The 15,972-nt window shown below is 43.3% G+C and overlaps 1 protein-coding gene across 18 annotated transcripts in view; it reads left to right on the top strand.

Annotated features, from left to right (window-relative positions):
* Pkc53E (Protein C kinase 53E) overlaps positions 1–15,972 on the top strand; it is a 247,332-nt gene that overhangs the window by 162,475 nt on the left and 68,885 nt on the right. For all 18 annotated transcript variants that reach the window (XR_015325533.1, XR_015325532.1, XM_086985903.1 and 15 more), the window contains one exon: positions 15,166–15,344. Coding sequence is in view for 15 of the 18 variants with exons in the window: in XM_086985903.1 (XP_086842029.1) it covers positions 15,166–15,344 (179 nt within the window). In the remaining 3 variants the exon portion in view is untranslated. The remainder of the gene's footprint in view (positions 1–15,165; positions 15,345–15,972) is intronic.

The raw sequence follows: 15,972 nt of genomic DNA, 5'->3' as shown, positions 1-15,972 counted from the left end.
ACTATTTAATATTGTTTTCCAACCTGATTTGATGGCAAAACAGCCACAGTACATCGTCAAAGAATGTCCATTTGCGTTGCTAATAACGCTAAATGGAACTGCGCAGTGGAAAATAGTGGTCATAATTATTTCCGCATCTATGCAAGAAAGTGAGAGACAAAATATCAGGAACGAAGTGTCCTGGAAGAGACCCAGTTGCGACAAGGTTCAACTTTGGAAGTTTCTATTTGCGATTTGTACGTTGGTCGGACACGGCGAACACGCTCAGCGTCGAAAAACAGATGACCGACCTTAGAAGCCCCTTATTTGCAAGAGCAGCTTCAAAATCTCTCCCAGGATAACCCCTACCTCACCTTTGAATATGGGTTTTACTTCTCACAAGTAAGAGAACCGTTGTCGTTACTGTTTATTAGCTTACTTGCACGTCTACCCATAGTATGCCTTGCGTGCGCGTAACTACCTACGACGCGCCCCCTTTTGCCGGAGGCTTGAAAGCCCTCTAACCCACTGAGCCACGTGCCTTCCTCAAGTTAGATGTTATCGGTAAGTTTGCGCACGCTGTGAGGCACCGCATGTGTATGTGTGAAGCCATGTTGCCAAGTGCAAAAGGAAGCGTGTAGAGAGAATCGAAGGGTCTCTGCAAACTCTCTTTAATTGTCTGTTCTTATGCTTGCTCAGCGCTCGTACATGGCGACAAAGTGTCCAGTACCGACTCACTGAGTTAGTAGACAATGACATGGCTGGGACGTGAGCAGACTGTCGAACCCGAACCAGCACTCGTAATCTCGTAGTCGTCGCAGAAGCAATAACAACAACAGTAGCAGGAAAACGCTATCTGTTTCTATGGGTCCAGTAAAGCCTAAGGGCCTGCAAACAGAAGAGAATCTCGGCTCAGTTGTCGCCGAGCCGCAGCTTGCGGTGCGCCTGAAGAAGTCGGTATACTTACAGTAGCACAAACAGCAGGAACAGTAGTGTTATCAGCGACAGAGACGGAATGAGGCACTGCTGGCCGGAGCTAAGTAGTCATCGTCTACCCGTTAGTTCTACTCTTCAACGCTTGAGGCGTGTCCTAATCTCGTTTGGTTCTTTGGCCTTCGCTTTTAATTGGCTTGCGACCAGACGTGGCCTGACAGGCCCGCCACCTTTGTTATTGATTCGCTCGATCGTTCATTTCTTCTTGGCCCCTCCGCTGGGTGGCAACGTCGCACGGGCGGTCGGTAGAGAGACTGGCCGTCTTGCTATGCTGGCTCGCTGTCCGTTTAACTGGTTCGCCGTTGTGGAGATTCTCAAAAAGTAACAAAATTCAAGAAACTGGATAGTAGGCAGCACCGTTTAATGGAAATTGGAGGAGCGTTGGCCGGGGCTGAGCGGTAATGTAAAAGGTAGAAACAGTAGCAATAGCAAAACTAAGGCTGTAACGTCGACCAAATCGGAGTCTATGATTGTGCCTAAGAAGTGAGATTCTATCGGGGGTGAAGTCGTAGTCGTTATCGGCAAGTTGGCGTTACCTTTTGCTGATGCCAATGGCTGCATTCGAATGGGAATCGATTAGAGCTTAGCTTTTCCACGAATCCAGGAAGGCTAAATATGGTTACCTTTTTTTTAAACATTTATTTATTTATTTAAATATTTTTTAATGTTTTTGTATCAATCAGTAAGTAGCCAACAGGACGACACAATATATAAAAAACATTCGGTCTACTGGCTCTAGCTCTGTTAGCATCAGCGGGCCATCTGCTAACTGATTAACGATTGATTTGCCACTCGTGACTACAGCTTAGATATGTAAAATAATAAGTGTTATATAGTACTGAAATACTTCTAAGCCAGCAATAGGTGTGTCGAAAACTCAGCTACCGTTTATTACATGTTGGTTTTATAATTTTTTTTTCATTTTGAAATTAAGTTGACTGAGCTAATATGCACCAATAAATCAATCAGCAAACACTTTAGTATGGTTCTATTTCTCTACCTTGTTTTATCGCTTCTTTTGATGTGTTCAGACACGTTTCTGGACAGAACCTTCCACTGATGCCCTTGAATCACGCAGTAAGAAAAATTAAGTCGTATAGAATATTCCTATATCTATTGCTCTATTTACCTACTCTATGTACTCAATACGAATTTAACATTGATCGATCAGTTTCTCACTACTGAAAATATCAGAATTTGTCTGACAGATCCCGCGACGGATAAGTGTCTATAGTGAGGCTCGTTGAAGGCAACAGCCAATTAACCATCGGTACGACGTAATTCCTAACAGTACGATCTACCATTTTCCCTAGTGTGGCCGTAACGTAAACACCACGGACAAATTGTGGTTGTGTTCCGGTATCAGCTTTCTGGGTCTTTCGTGATCATGATCTCTTTCCACAAGTTTCCGCAATTCTAAATGGGGTATGTTGTTTGGGAAGACGAGGCTGTTACTCGTATTTTTCGAGCAGAATGCACAAAATGCGCACTAAAGTTCAATATAAACTGTAAGAGTAGGGATGTACAAACGTGGTGGTTATAATTTTGGGCTAGTAAGTTTCTATATGTGTGTGTGTGTGTGTGTTATCTGAGCTATAGCAGGCTTATTACTTTCTGGTCGATCGTTTATTGGCGGCTTGGCTGTCTATTTTTCTTTGTGTATTCTGAGGAGACTCGGCTGTGCCGCTGCTTCATTGTCGACGGCCAACGTTTATCGATCCCGGACAGCTTGTAGACCTTTCTCCAGCCAAGTTAGCGACCTGATATGTCCGGTAGTCTCGTAGCTGAGCATCGACGGAAACAGGAAGATTGACATGACGATTACACGACCTGATGCCACTCGCACCGAGATCGATGTGTTGATGATGTGTGACAATAGCCAATGAATCATTGTATTTGACTTGCTTGCCATCGTTATTGGTGATGTACGGCAGGCAAATCAGCAGGGTCTGTTTTTCGGATACACCGTATGCATTTGTCCTCCCTGCGAGTTCCATCCCGAACCTCTAAGGGGTAGCTTGTGGAAGGTTCGTATGAAGTACGGCTAATCAAACAACATTCGTACTCGCCTAACAGCGGAACTTCTTTGCTTTGATCCGTCCAATTTTTTGTCTAAATCGCAGAAGTAGCGTCGACGAGGAGTCTTGACGGATAACCGTTTAATATCCCAAAACGGCTGCATCACCAGGTCCTTTTTGTTTTGCGAACTAATACAGAGACCCTGTGAATTTATTGCGACCAGTGCGTCGATGTTAAAAGTGCCGTTGGGAATCATCCATGTCTTTTGAAAACCTGATTAGCTACCCGAGGCGAGCAGCAATAAAAGCAAAATTTAGTAACGAAAGCTGAGCTTAAAATTGATACGTTGGCTCCTTGTTTCGCCCTTTTGACTCGAGCTCACCTGAAGATAAATCGTTTTCATATAGGTTTGAGCATAAATATCATTATCAACAGAATCGCACTACGAAACGGGACTGGCCCTGGGATTATGGGACGGCAGCTATTATGAGCACTAACTAAGTGACCATGTACCTAGTGCGATGTATTGGATGTCACCGTTCCGCTTTGTTATTATAAGGAGAATATATAATGGCCACTTCTTACTTTAATTTAATAAACTTGAATATAACACATAACTATTCCTAATATCTGGCTAATATCATATACACAATAAGCTGATACAGAAGAACTTTTTAAGCGCGTTAGTTCTTGCTCCTGACCCCCCAAAACAAGTGCATCGATTCATTGCAACAGCTGAATATGTATTCGTTGTTTATAAGCACTAAAATTGAATATGGACTAATAAACATAGTAGCGATAAGCCCTAACCTGCTGCAGGCGATTCAGGGGTGTCAACTCACTTATCTGAATGCTTCCCCTGGTTATTTAGTACCTTTTAGGCACCATAAATATCCCAAGTTATGTCGTCTCATCCTCAGAGACTTTTCCCTCTTTCTACGTCATACATACATTTCTGGTAAGTTACGTTATATTGTGTCACTTTCTATCATTGGTTTTCACCGCCGTTAGTGACCACCTCAGTGTGCTTCTATGTAAACAAACGTACTGTTTGACCGCCATTTCTTCCCATCTGTGTTCCGTCTGTTGCTGCAAAACGCGGCAACAGCATTGGAGCTCGGGCTAAAAGCGGCATTAGCAATAGAAATAAAAGAAAGTGTGGCAAGGATATAGGGCCGATAGAACATATGTCGCTAGCGCTAACGGTCAATTCTTCTAGTGCTTTCTCCATCGTACTGTATACTAGAGAGATAATAGTCTGCTGACTGGCTGACGGCTGATGCTACTGCCTGTGTTGTTATTGTCGTTAACCTCACTGTTATTGTGTTTTTATTCAGACTATGGCTTCGTTTTCTTTTGTCTACTGTGTCCCATATCTTCCGAAATTCGATTGTCAGTTGTGTCGGTCGCATTGATTTGCCGAAGAACACCTCCGTCCGAAAAACGTAAAAAACATATGGAGAGCAGATACGCACAAGGAAACAGATAAAGAGAAACAGAGTACATATTAATTTTGCTTGTCAAGTTCCGGCGACTCTATCGGAACGCCAGCCGTATACGCCACTCTATGGTAGAGCTTTTATGTTTTCTTTCTCTTTTGATCATTCATTTTCAGCACTGAGTGTACGGTCCGTTCATTATGCTTACATCTCCTATGTATCAGTGTTTTTCAGCGATCTGCAGGTTCTTTCTCTTGGTCGCTGGCTTCTGCTGGATAATCGTTGATGAGCTTTTTTTAAATCCCGTATGCCAGTCCTTCATTGGCTTCTCCGTTCCCGCTCCATTTTCTACGAAAAGCAATCTTCCCATAAGCAAAGACCTCTTTCAGTTCGGTGGCGGGAGAGTAAATGCGACTCATTATGTCTATAAAGCTCAGAGCGCAGCTGGGAGTGACTGCACATAGTGGAAACAGCAAACCAGATAGAAAGCGCGCAAGAAGAAACGTTAGAAAACGCGGCCTCAGCAGCAATGCCGAAACGGACGTCGAGGCCAGAAAGAGTCAGACGATAGCGGAAAAACATATGAGAAAGGTTGGAAAAACTACGGTCATAAGGGATCGCTGCTAAGTCTCACTTTGGCTATAGCAGTCGATAGATTGCTTTATTTAAACCTCAAGCTAGATAGGCTGGCTTTCGTTTTTTTTTCGGTCCTTTGTGGCCTCAACCTCAGTCCTACATAACAGTTGTGTTCTCGTAAAGCTTCACTCCTTTTTGCAACATGCGCTCCTTTTTCCGCCTATCCGCGACCGGGCGTTGAGGTTTTTCGGTTGAGCAATAAGAACAGGGAAAGTCTACAACAGGACGACGGGCCTGACTCCGTCAGTCCGCGTGCGAACAAGAACGTTGCAGTAATTAGGCAAACCGGCAAAAAAACAGAAGCTGTCGAAAAAGATAGCAGACCGATGTGCTGTCAGTTCTATGTTCAGCTGTGAAGTTGAAGCCATCGTGCACCATCAGGTTCTGCCAATACTGTCGCCGTCACTGCTGATTTCTTTCCGGTTCCCTTATCGCTTTCGAGGGATACAATAAATCAATAAGACTTTCAATATCTACTGCGTTATTTAGGTTGATTGAGTTTGACGGCTAAGCTCTTCCTGTTCTGTGTGACCTACTGATATTTTACCGGACACATTTGCCCCTTCGTTTGATTCAACAACGGGCGGACGACTGTCTTTGTTACATAGTTGCGTTGTTTTTTTAGTCGTCCTTTTTCTAGCTTTCCTGTGATTACCTTGTCACTACTCCTCTAGAGCTTACTTCCTTTGGAACTTTTGTCGTAGGGGCAAAAGAGGCATAATCACGGATGAAATTCGGAACTCCAACGAATTTGAGTAGCTATCTCTTGCCAGAGAGCGAAATTAGAAGTTATTTTTTGTTCTGCTCTGACAATAGCCATTAGGTTTATGTTTCACCGGAACAAAGGTGATCCACTGTTTGCCCCTTTCATAATATTGGGTCTGTCTTATAATCGATAGCGAGTGGTGTTGGCCGCGGATCTTAGATTTTGATCGGCAAATGTTGAATGACGCATATAAAAAAAGTCATTTGTGGAACATCAACATCGATCTGTGCTAATTAGTAGGCGTAATAATCATCTTACCTCTATAAGTGATTGTATTCAGACTGATCCTGATGGCCACCTCAGCTTCCCACGTTTGCACGGCATTAACAGCATGCTATTGCTGATGTACGATGACCATGAACCAGATACTAGGCTAATTAATAGCAGTTGTATATTGATTTTTGTAACAACCGGAGGGCTCAGTTTATATGAGTCTATTCAACGGTAATAGCTAGAACCGGGCCGCAGTACGTCATATTGGGATGAACTTTGTAGGGGTACCCTCTTTACCGTCTACGTTGTAAGCCTTCGCGTATATCGTCAGACTACGTCTTGGAATCAGCTTTTCATAAAAGGCGGTATACACTCGGCTCTGCCAACTAGCTGTCTTATTAAAGCTCTGTTTATAAGGCTGAAATCTCCTAGTATTCCTGTTTATGTTGCTCAGTTCAATACGCGTCTACCGTGAACCATGCAAGGTTTATATGTAATAAGGCAAACAGTTTGAAGCGACTATTATGACTATGCTTACACTGTGATCGAATTATACTTCCTGATACTGATTTAGTGCAGACAAGCCTATTATATGCTTTACGTACATGTTATGCTTGCTATAAATAATATACTTGACCAAATGCATTCTGTTGGGTATGTTTGGGTCGGCCAGAGGTTCTTAATTAGTCGGAAATTCGCTCTGTCATTCCAACACCGCTTTATCGTTGTTGCAAACAAAAGGTTAACGAGGTCCTGTTCCCAGAGCGGAGATTGGATGGGATAGCCTGAACGTATAATTCTTCGGTTTTTGCTGTCCTTATAACAGGATTACCTCTCTGTTAGAAAATGCGCTCTAAGTACTTGTGTGAATATTCCATAATGCCAAGATCATGACAATTGTTATTATTATTGACAATTTTATTTGTTCATTGAAATGAGAACAGGAGCCTACATTATGATGTAGGTAGCCGGGGTTATTCCTACATGATTTCGATGCGACCATGCGCGGCCTTAAAGCTGGCAAAACGCCAATTCACCGTACTAACATAATCAAGAATTCTAATGTTGGCTAGATAATTTTCGAATTGATTTTTTTTCAAATTAGTGAATTTTCGCAAATCTAAATGATGGATTTAACATGTGCTGCAGCCACAATAAAGTATGTACATTCGACAGATGATTGTATTTCTCACCTTTTAAGGGCTCGATATAAACAAAATGATCTTTTGCAGGAGTTAGCGGATGCGTGTATCTTACGCTACGTGTATTTCTTCGTTCTTTATTTTCCTGTTTGTTATTTTGTGTGTTATGTGCTCTAATTAAAAGATTTCGTTTTTCTGGTTCTTCGGGTCGTGCTCGAATAGGGGATGGGCTACTGGGTCAAGTCTTCGTTACCTTACCCCTGTGGCTTAAATGATTGTGTATTGCCTCACTCGATAACAGGATGCAGCTGCTGCCTCGGTTGCTGTTTGTTCTCTGAACGGACAGCTTTAAGACAGCTTTTTATTTTGTGCAAAGCGCCTGCATGAGCTAAAGACGCACGCAATCACACCGTCATGCTGGCGTGCTTCTTAGACTTCTTCTGTATGTGGCCCTTCTCCGGCACGCTAGAGCTTCGTGCCGATCATAACCCTGTTGCATTAACGGCCTTGAGACGATCTACGCTAGCGTTTCCAAGTTACGTTCGAAGCGGCAATCAGCTTCAATGCCAAATATTATAATCAACTTCAAAGTTGTGAAAAAAGGCGGTCTGGTTAGTTGATCTAGAGGTAGTGATGCCGGCACTAAGTGTGTTGCTATGTTATGGGAGCATTAGTAGTCGTTGCCTTCGCGTCGCCTGCTGTATTATACCGGTACTCACAGAAGGTAATGAAAACCGGGACAATAGGCCAGCAACGGTCGAGGGGCAAGGCAGGTCACAAGGAAAGTCTATGTTTACACTCGTCTTAACTGTACACCCTCTGCTGGGTATAGCAGATACTTTTGTCGCCAGCGACAATTTTCTACTATTTGGAAGACTTGCGACATCATCATCATCACCGATAACACAGTGCACATTCGCTACCTGCTTCGAATAATAAAAGATCTGGCTTGAAGCAGGCAACCCACAGGGACCTGGTGGAAACAGATCGTAATTTGCTTGCGTATCTAAGTGCCTCATCGCGTCACTCCGAATAGCGTAGTTGCTTTGGCTGCCTCCTCATTGGTGTAGTGGAATTTATCTTATACATCTTACATGGCCTTCGATCAACCCATATTTGACTGTATTAGACGCTGTGAAAGCTTTGGGGTCTCGAGTGTACCAGGCTGAAAGCTTCGATTGCATAATAACCATGAAGTCGCGTCGTCAGGTGCAGGAGACAGCAAAAGGGGTAGCACAGAAACGGGAACGGCCGCGCCAGTCGTACCTTTGGACAAAGCGCACGTTCAAGCATTCTTCAAGCCAATCAGACATTCCCGGCCCTGGTCGTACACGCGTGGCAAGGATGCGATCTGATCGCAATACACGCAGACAGAATAGAGAAGAGCGTCCGTCTGATGACGGAAGAGCAAACTACGATAGAAGCTAGACTAATCAGTAAATCAACGGCGACATAAACGAGGTAGCGTGTCGTCTTGGCCGCTACTTGTGGCGGCAGTTGGAACGGGGTAGCAGTAAGTGCTCCTCCTGATGAAGTGGGATCCATCCAGCGTGTTTTGTCTTTCCTTCTGCTCTTCTCAGCCTTTTGTACGATAAGCGCCGTGGTTTGATTAAATGCGTCGTAGCATATGAGTGCGCGAGTACTTCGCGTGGAAAGTGAACATAGGAGCCTCGCGTTAAGGAGATCTATCGTTCCGCGCTCCTAACTAGTTACCCTCTCGAGTGTACTATATAGTGTAGGAATACATGGCAGGTGGAGGAAGTGAGAAGTGGGCGCAGGAACTGAGCTGCTTAAAGGACTATTGTTGTTGTTCTATTTCTATACCTTCGGGTAAGAACAATCGTGCATAGATGCACACGCATCGCTCCTAGCATCCTATTTACCGATTAATCGATGTTGAAGATGCACAATCTATATCACTCGGGTGGATGGAGCGGACTCTTTCTTTAGATGTACTTTCTATTCGGGTAAGTGCGGCGCAACGGCGCGTAACGAAATTTATAAGAGTAACGAAGACACATGTTCAGATTAAAACCAGCGCAAAAAACACACTTAAGCGTATTACATTTAATAATAATAATAATAGCATTCATATATTATTTTAGCTATTTTAATCACTTTTCATCGAAAAACAAAATTCTCAAGAGGCAACAGATTAAAATTAAAGCAAATCGCCATTGTGGCTATTTGAACTTCAACGATTCTACGCGTATCCGACTTAACATTATTTTCAGAATTAACGCGGTCTCTGACGTAGACATCACTACGACTAGCGATTGTAACAAACCTAAATGAATTGCCCCCATTTGCTACCTCCTGCGTTCGGGGGTCTTCTGTTGGTGAATCTGAAGAGAGACCACGTTATCGAAAGGAATAAGAACAACCAACTGTACACTAAGCCAATTTGCTAAACAAATAAATAGAAATCTGCTCAGATATTTGATTATTTGAGCATTGTACACAAAAAAAGGGGTCATCCTCTGTTCAGGTGGTACGCACAGCTGCTGCAAAAGTGCAGAACGTGTGCATTGTTAATTGTACTTACTGTACAAGTACTTTTCTGCCAAAAACAAAAAAGTTTTGCTATTACTATTAGATTACTGTTAGATAGAATATAATAATAAACAAAGTGGAAGTTTCCTACCCGGATAATTAGGACTATGGTTTAGTGATTCGATCAGCGTTTACTCATGATCGTAGCAACTAAATTTCTGTTCTGATTTAGTAAGCAAGGGCAATACTGCCGATAGTATAATGCAAAGACAGATTTTAAAATGTTTCGAGCTACTTTAATTTGCATACTTGGAATAAAACGTACAGTGTCATAGAAATGTATCCATCTCTATTCATAGTTATTTATCTCGTATGCGTTGCACCTATCTACCCCTATACGATCGATAGGGATATCTTCGATTTTCCTTTCGTTTAGGCTATTAGGTATAAAATGAGCGTAGCAACACGTCGATCTCTTCCCTGTGTTAGTTTGTCTTTTAGACGTTTATATTAACACACACAAATATCAAGGCATTGGTAGGTTTCGAAAGACTGCCGGACTATTCTAGTTCCTCATGGCTCGCTCGTTCTGCTGTTATTCGCTCCGCTGGTGTGTAAACTTGAGCCGATACGGCATAAGCCTGTACGTTAACATAGAGGTATGTAAAAGAAGTACACGCCAAAACGAGCGAGGACGTCCAGCTTTTGACCCAAATATTTCATCGGCACTGTCTGCTAGTGGCATCAGCTTTCGTGTGCGTGCCGGAAGCCGGCACATTTCACACGACTCGCGGTAGGGACCTGTTAAGTTAGTTACAGGATCCTTTCGAAAGCCTGCAAAAAGCCTGTTAGATCCTGCCTTCTGTCAAACGACGGGGGAGCTGACGCGAAACGCGATAAACGTAATAAGTGATAAAATGATGCTTGTCTTAGTAAAAACGACCGGCACCTAGGGAAGCGGCTGGTTACGGGTCGGGACGAAACCGGTCGACATCTCATTGCGCGAGTGGAAACCTTACAGGCACTGCGGTGCAGAATATAATGGACTTACCTAGGCCTACGTCATTGGCTCGCCAGGTTATGATGAAGGCCAGACAAGTTAAGGGCTTAGGACTGTCGGAGAAAATAAGGCTCAGGAAGCTATAGTGACAGGAATAAAACGCAAAAAAAAGATGGACATGTAAAACGACAGTGTATATATACACTACATACATCACTAGTAACGGTGCTTGCAATGAACTTTACGATCAAAGTCACCCCAACCATTCTGGCGTTTCCGCTGTATGTTAGGAATAACAGAGCAATATGGGGTCGTTGCCAGTCTGCAGTACCTCTAAGTCAAAATAATTTGCATCCAGAGCAATACAGTTAAATCAGAGATATTTTTAGAGAATGACTGACTGCCATCACGGTAATTATCATCCTATATCTCCCATCAAATGGTGTTCGTCGAACAATAATGTTATCGAGATGCTCTGACATTGGCTGTAACGGATAGCATGCAGGATGTAGTAAGCACACTACGAATGACCACTGCCGTGCTGGCAACGGCTACGTGAGTCACGTAATAACAAGCAATGAATAACTTTCGTTTTTAGGTGCTCGAGCCGTTTAGAGTACGTTTTTTAGAATAAGTTTTTTTGTCGAAACGCAACATTTTTTTTCTCTAAAAAAAAAAAAACTTCCTAAAAATGCCCCGCGTCAAGAATATACTTAATTTTATCAATAAAGTTCTATACAGGTTTTTGTTATATTGTCTTTGGAAACAATAGAAAAACCCTCCTTTGCACTAGCATAAGCAGCAACCTAATCTGAAACAAATACACATTCCGAACTGATTCTGCCATACGACAGTGTTCAACTTCATTCCAGTTGAAAGCACCAGAGAGAACGAAAATCGAAGACGAAAATTGGCCGCGGCCTTTCTCGGCACTATGTGCTTACCACGTAGCTTCCCCATAATACGAGACGTGGTTCATTTTTTCTTATTGAAAGGAAAACAAATAAGGTGCGTGAAAAATGTGGGTGGACTAGAGTGTACTGAACTGAAATAACCGGTGTGACGCACTGGGTTTTTCCGCGTTGATAGTTTCTGTTCAACTTGCGCCCCCTGCTTCGCGCGTACTATGATATGGTAGGTTGCTTACGTTTTTAACTCCTCACCACTTCGCGCACCGTTAATACATACTCTGAAATAGCGTAGTTAATATATCTCGCCAAAAGCTTCTTCCGAACAGGCGACTTTGGCTGTCCTCGGAGAGGAACAGAGGCAAATAGATGAGAAGCTTCCCTAGCAGTTTTTTACGACTGGAACCAAACTGCCTCCACTTTGTTTACAGAATGGGCTGGCTGGCCTGCCGGGCCCAGATTTCCTTGGAACTTTAATTACCTACTGACCTAGCCACGCACCGGCGCGTGGCAGTGCGCATCTGCCTGGAACCGGCTGGGTTTCAGTTTTGCCCCACCAATGGAAACGCCTCGCTAACGAGCTAAGGGCACAGTTCTTTATACAGCTGTATGATGCGAAATGCAAGCGGGACAGTTATAACGATATCTCTCCTTCGAATCGAGTATATAGGAAGGGAGGATCGCCTATACAAATTACATGATCTGCTCCTGCACATCCGCGTCGACCTACCTATTAACCTGTTCAGAGGGCCTTCTCCTTGTTTCCGTTTTTCATATCTTGTAGCCTTTGTAAGCTACGTTGTAGGCATACAAACGGCAAGTATATGGACTGAAGACTGAGCCATCGTCGGCAACTGTAGCATTCGCAGCGACGTTTTTTCTTTGTAGGGATCTTCATTAATTGAGAGACACCTAAAAAAGAACGAGGCGAGCAGTAGGTACTTCTTGTGTTTGAGAGCACAGTTCAGCTTCGGCTGCAGTAGCGGAAGAAACTTGCATTACCGTCAAGACTAGACGCTTAAAGAATTTCAAAAGAAGATTATATATATATATACTACTATACCACTATATATATATATATATATATAGTGAAAATGCTCTAGTATTCTAAGTTTTAATCGGCAAGATAATTTATGTGTGATGTAGATTATTATTAGAAGTTAGGGTAAGTGTTGAAGGGTACCATTAGGCAATGTATTTGCAGGCGACAACCCCTAGGCGGAGAGAATCTGAATAGAAGAATGCGACGATAAGATGCGAGACTAAAATCAACGTAAAGTTTGAAACGAAACTTTTCAACGTGTCTCAAGTTCATACAGCTAACTACTGAATATTTAACAACATTAATGGGCACTCTTTCAAAGACGGTAAGCTCTATATTGGTTTAGCTGCTTGCCCTGTATTTTAGCATCTGCTTTAAAGCAATTTTATTATCAGAGACTGGTCTCAGTTTCCGTTAAACGAGGCTCCGTCTCTAGGATATGGACCTTTTCGAGGCAAAACTATAAAGTGGCAGTGAGTGAACGAATGTTGGAGGCTTACCCCTATAAGAACTTTTGCTGTTTCTATTTATCAGGCCTTTTCAACAACCGATCCCTGAACTAGTTCTCGTCGTATTAGCGGCACAGAACTGCCCAGTAAGCGAATAAGGAGATGAGTGAATAATATGCTATCTCCAAGCTAGCTTTTAATTGTCTTTGTGGTACGGCTTCTGCAATTTCTTCGTAAGCTGCGGTAACTCTCTGATCCAGAATCTTATCCTGAGCTCTAAATCCAGAGCGTTGAGCCCTAAGCGATAGCAGAAGACAAAGAAGTGACACGGAAACGGCTGTTCCAGTTCAAAGTAGTCTTCTACTTCCGCTAGCCAAGACGAGTAAGGAAGGCGAAAAGATACTTTTTATGCTTGATCTAGCCAGACTCGCATCCATGCATTACGGCAGGGCGTAAACGCCACTGATTGAAGTAGTATCTAGCTGCTGGATCGATGCTTGCTCAGCCAGGTTACGACGCCGATATTGAGGCGAACAGCATTTAGACCTCCAATGGCTGCCACGTCTTTGACGGTGCAGGTCCATATCCATTTTTCAGCTGTCGCTCCATTGATAGAAAACGCAGAAATGCGTTTTCTAGAATCACTCGAGTGAGGACGGAGTGATTGGCAGGGTTATCAAGTTCTTTATAACTTAAAAGACCTTGACAAAGTTGTCCCTTAGACAACTTGATTTGTCTGTGTACAAAAACGGCACGTAATACATATTTTTCATCTGTATCACAACCGTCGGAACCTGCTCTGCTACAGTCATCTGATGAGGGCTTTTTCCACAATTAAATCAAAATAATATGACTACTTTCCATCAATCAAACTATTTTGCCCTTAGTATAACACTCTTTACGAAAAGCCAACATCTCGACCAAAATTCACACCTGACATCCTCGAGCGCTTAGTTGCTTTTTTTTTTGCCTCATACGTATGCGCACACGTTTGGCCCGATTACAACAGTAAAGCCAGCTAAAAATTAAGCAGTAAAACTAGGCTTGACCGAATTAGAATTCCTTCAAGGTTCTGTCTTACCAGACAATCGGGTTGTCGCGGATTCATTCTCAGTTGGAGATCGTGCATAGATGTAGTCGATAAATAAGCGGGCCAAGGCAGCGAAAACGTCATAGGAATCTGGATGTCTTCGACGTAATACTCTGTACGTCCGTCTATTTTCCTTCTGCTGCTGTTGTTACCACCACTGAACTACTTCCGTCCAGTCTTCTTTGTGCCGTCATAGCATTACCTTGTCACTGTGTCTGACGATAAACGTAAATGACGCACAAAGCTACCGATCATTGAGGCATTGCTATTTAATAGGCTAGGCTGTAGGCAGCCGCCTACAGGTCCGTCTGTTTTTGGGCAATCGAGAACTACCGTCAACTTACGACTGGTTTCGTCTAGACGTATATAATGGTTAAGCGGAAACGGGGCGTAAAGTCGGGAGAACGGAAACCAACGCTGTGTATCATGTGTGAAGTGCCTCAATGGCACAATCTTTCACAGTTTTTCACACGCCGGCCCACCGCTGCCGTAACGACTATTAGAGGCAGAAAATTAAAAGTACGAAGGGCAGCCGTATTCCACACGTAAGCGTCGTGTCTGCGTGGTCCGCAGCTCGCCAGTAGTACTTCTGCTGCGAATACGACTCCTGCAAATAGACCTAAGCGGATGAAACGGTCTAAAAAGCCTTTATATTATGACCAGAATAGATACGGGCTGGGGTTTGCCGTTTTTCAGCTACTGACTATTCGTTCATTCGTAAAGCAGACTCGGAAACGAGATAGGATGAAAGGAATATCGGCATCGGGTGGATATGGTTGATTTCGCTACATCGAAAGATACAGCAACTAGTTAGGTGATTGTATTACTATGTTGTAACTATCGTTATGGGTCATGCAGCACGCCTATACGGTTCAGGGCGAATGATAGACTATTTAATTGGAATGTGGGTCAAAAAACTTGTTGATAAATGTCATTAAATCAAACAGGCAGGGCACAGTGATAAAATGTTGTTTTTATTTTTCTGCCGTTTTTCAGTTTGTAGCTTCGTCGTGCATAAACGATGCCACGAGTTCGTGACGTTCAAATGTCCCGGCGCGGACAAAGGCGTCGACTCAGACGATCAGCGGACCAAGCATCACTTTGTGATCACTACCTACACGAGCCCCACCTTTTGCGACCATTGTGGTTCGCTTCTATATGGTCTCATACACCAGGTACGTAATGAGTCGAGCTAAATGAGGACCGTTCGCAATCCGATGATGTGAACGTGACACGGATGCACGTATAGGAATACCATTATAAAGGGTGTGCATGTGGCATGTTCATATGTGTTAGTTTCCCTGTCGCCATCGTAGTGCTAAACACACCTTGCTGCTATTCGTGCTGGAAAGGATCGGCCGTCTAAAACAAGCCTCATTTAAGGCAATAGAGGATATAACGCTTGAAGCATTCACGTTTGCCTATCTATGTGGACGCTTGTAAAACGTCGGATCGCAGGAGTTCAAGCAAACTCTTGAATCGGAACCTCAGTGATAGCGATTGATTCCTTCAAAATATGAGCGCGGCACTCACAAACAAAGCTAATGCACCTTGTTGTCTGTAGCTCAGATATACTTCCCCATGACATAATCCCCATGATGCCGCAGCTAGTAACGTGTTTGTAATTCTGTCACCTTATCGGTTTATTGTGTAATCTTATCGTCATGTTACTATCAGTTCTATTAGGTTATATATAAATTTAAAAAGCTAGAGAGCACTGCTTAACGATAGCTGATAGCGCTATTGTAGTTACTAACTCTCAGCTAGAGCTCAGTACATCGGATAACTCTAGGCGCAGGCTAG

Source organism: Varroa destructor, unplaced genomic scaffold, assembly GCF_002443255.2.
Source record: "Varroa destructor unplaced genomic scaffold, Vdes_3.0 BEIS01000004.1, whole genome shotgun sequence".
Classification (NCBI taxonomy): Eukaryota; Metazoa; Arthropoda; class Arachnida; order Mesostigmata; family Varroidae; genus Varroa; species Varroa destructor.
This window is presented reverse-complemented; position numbering and strand designations above follow the sequence as displayed.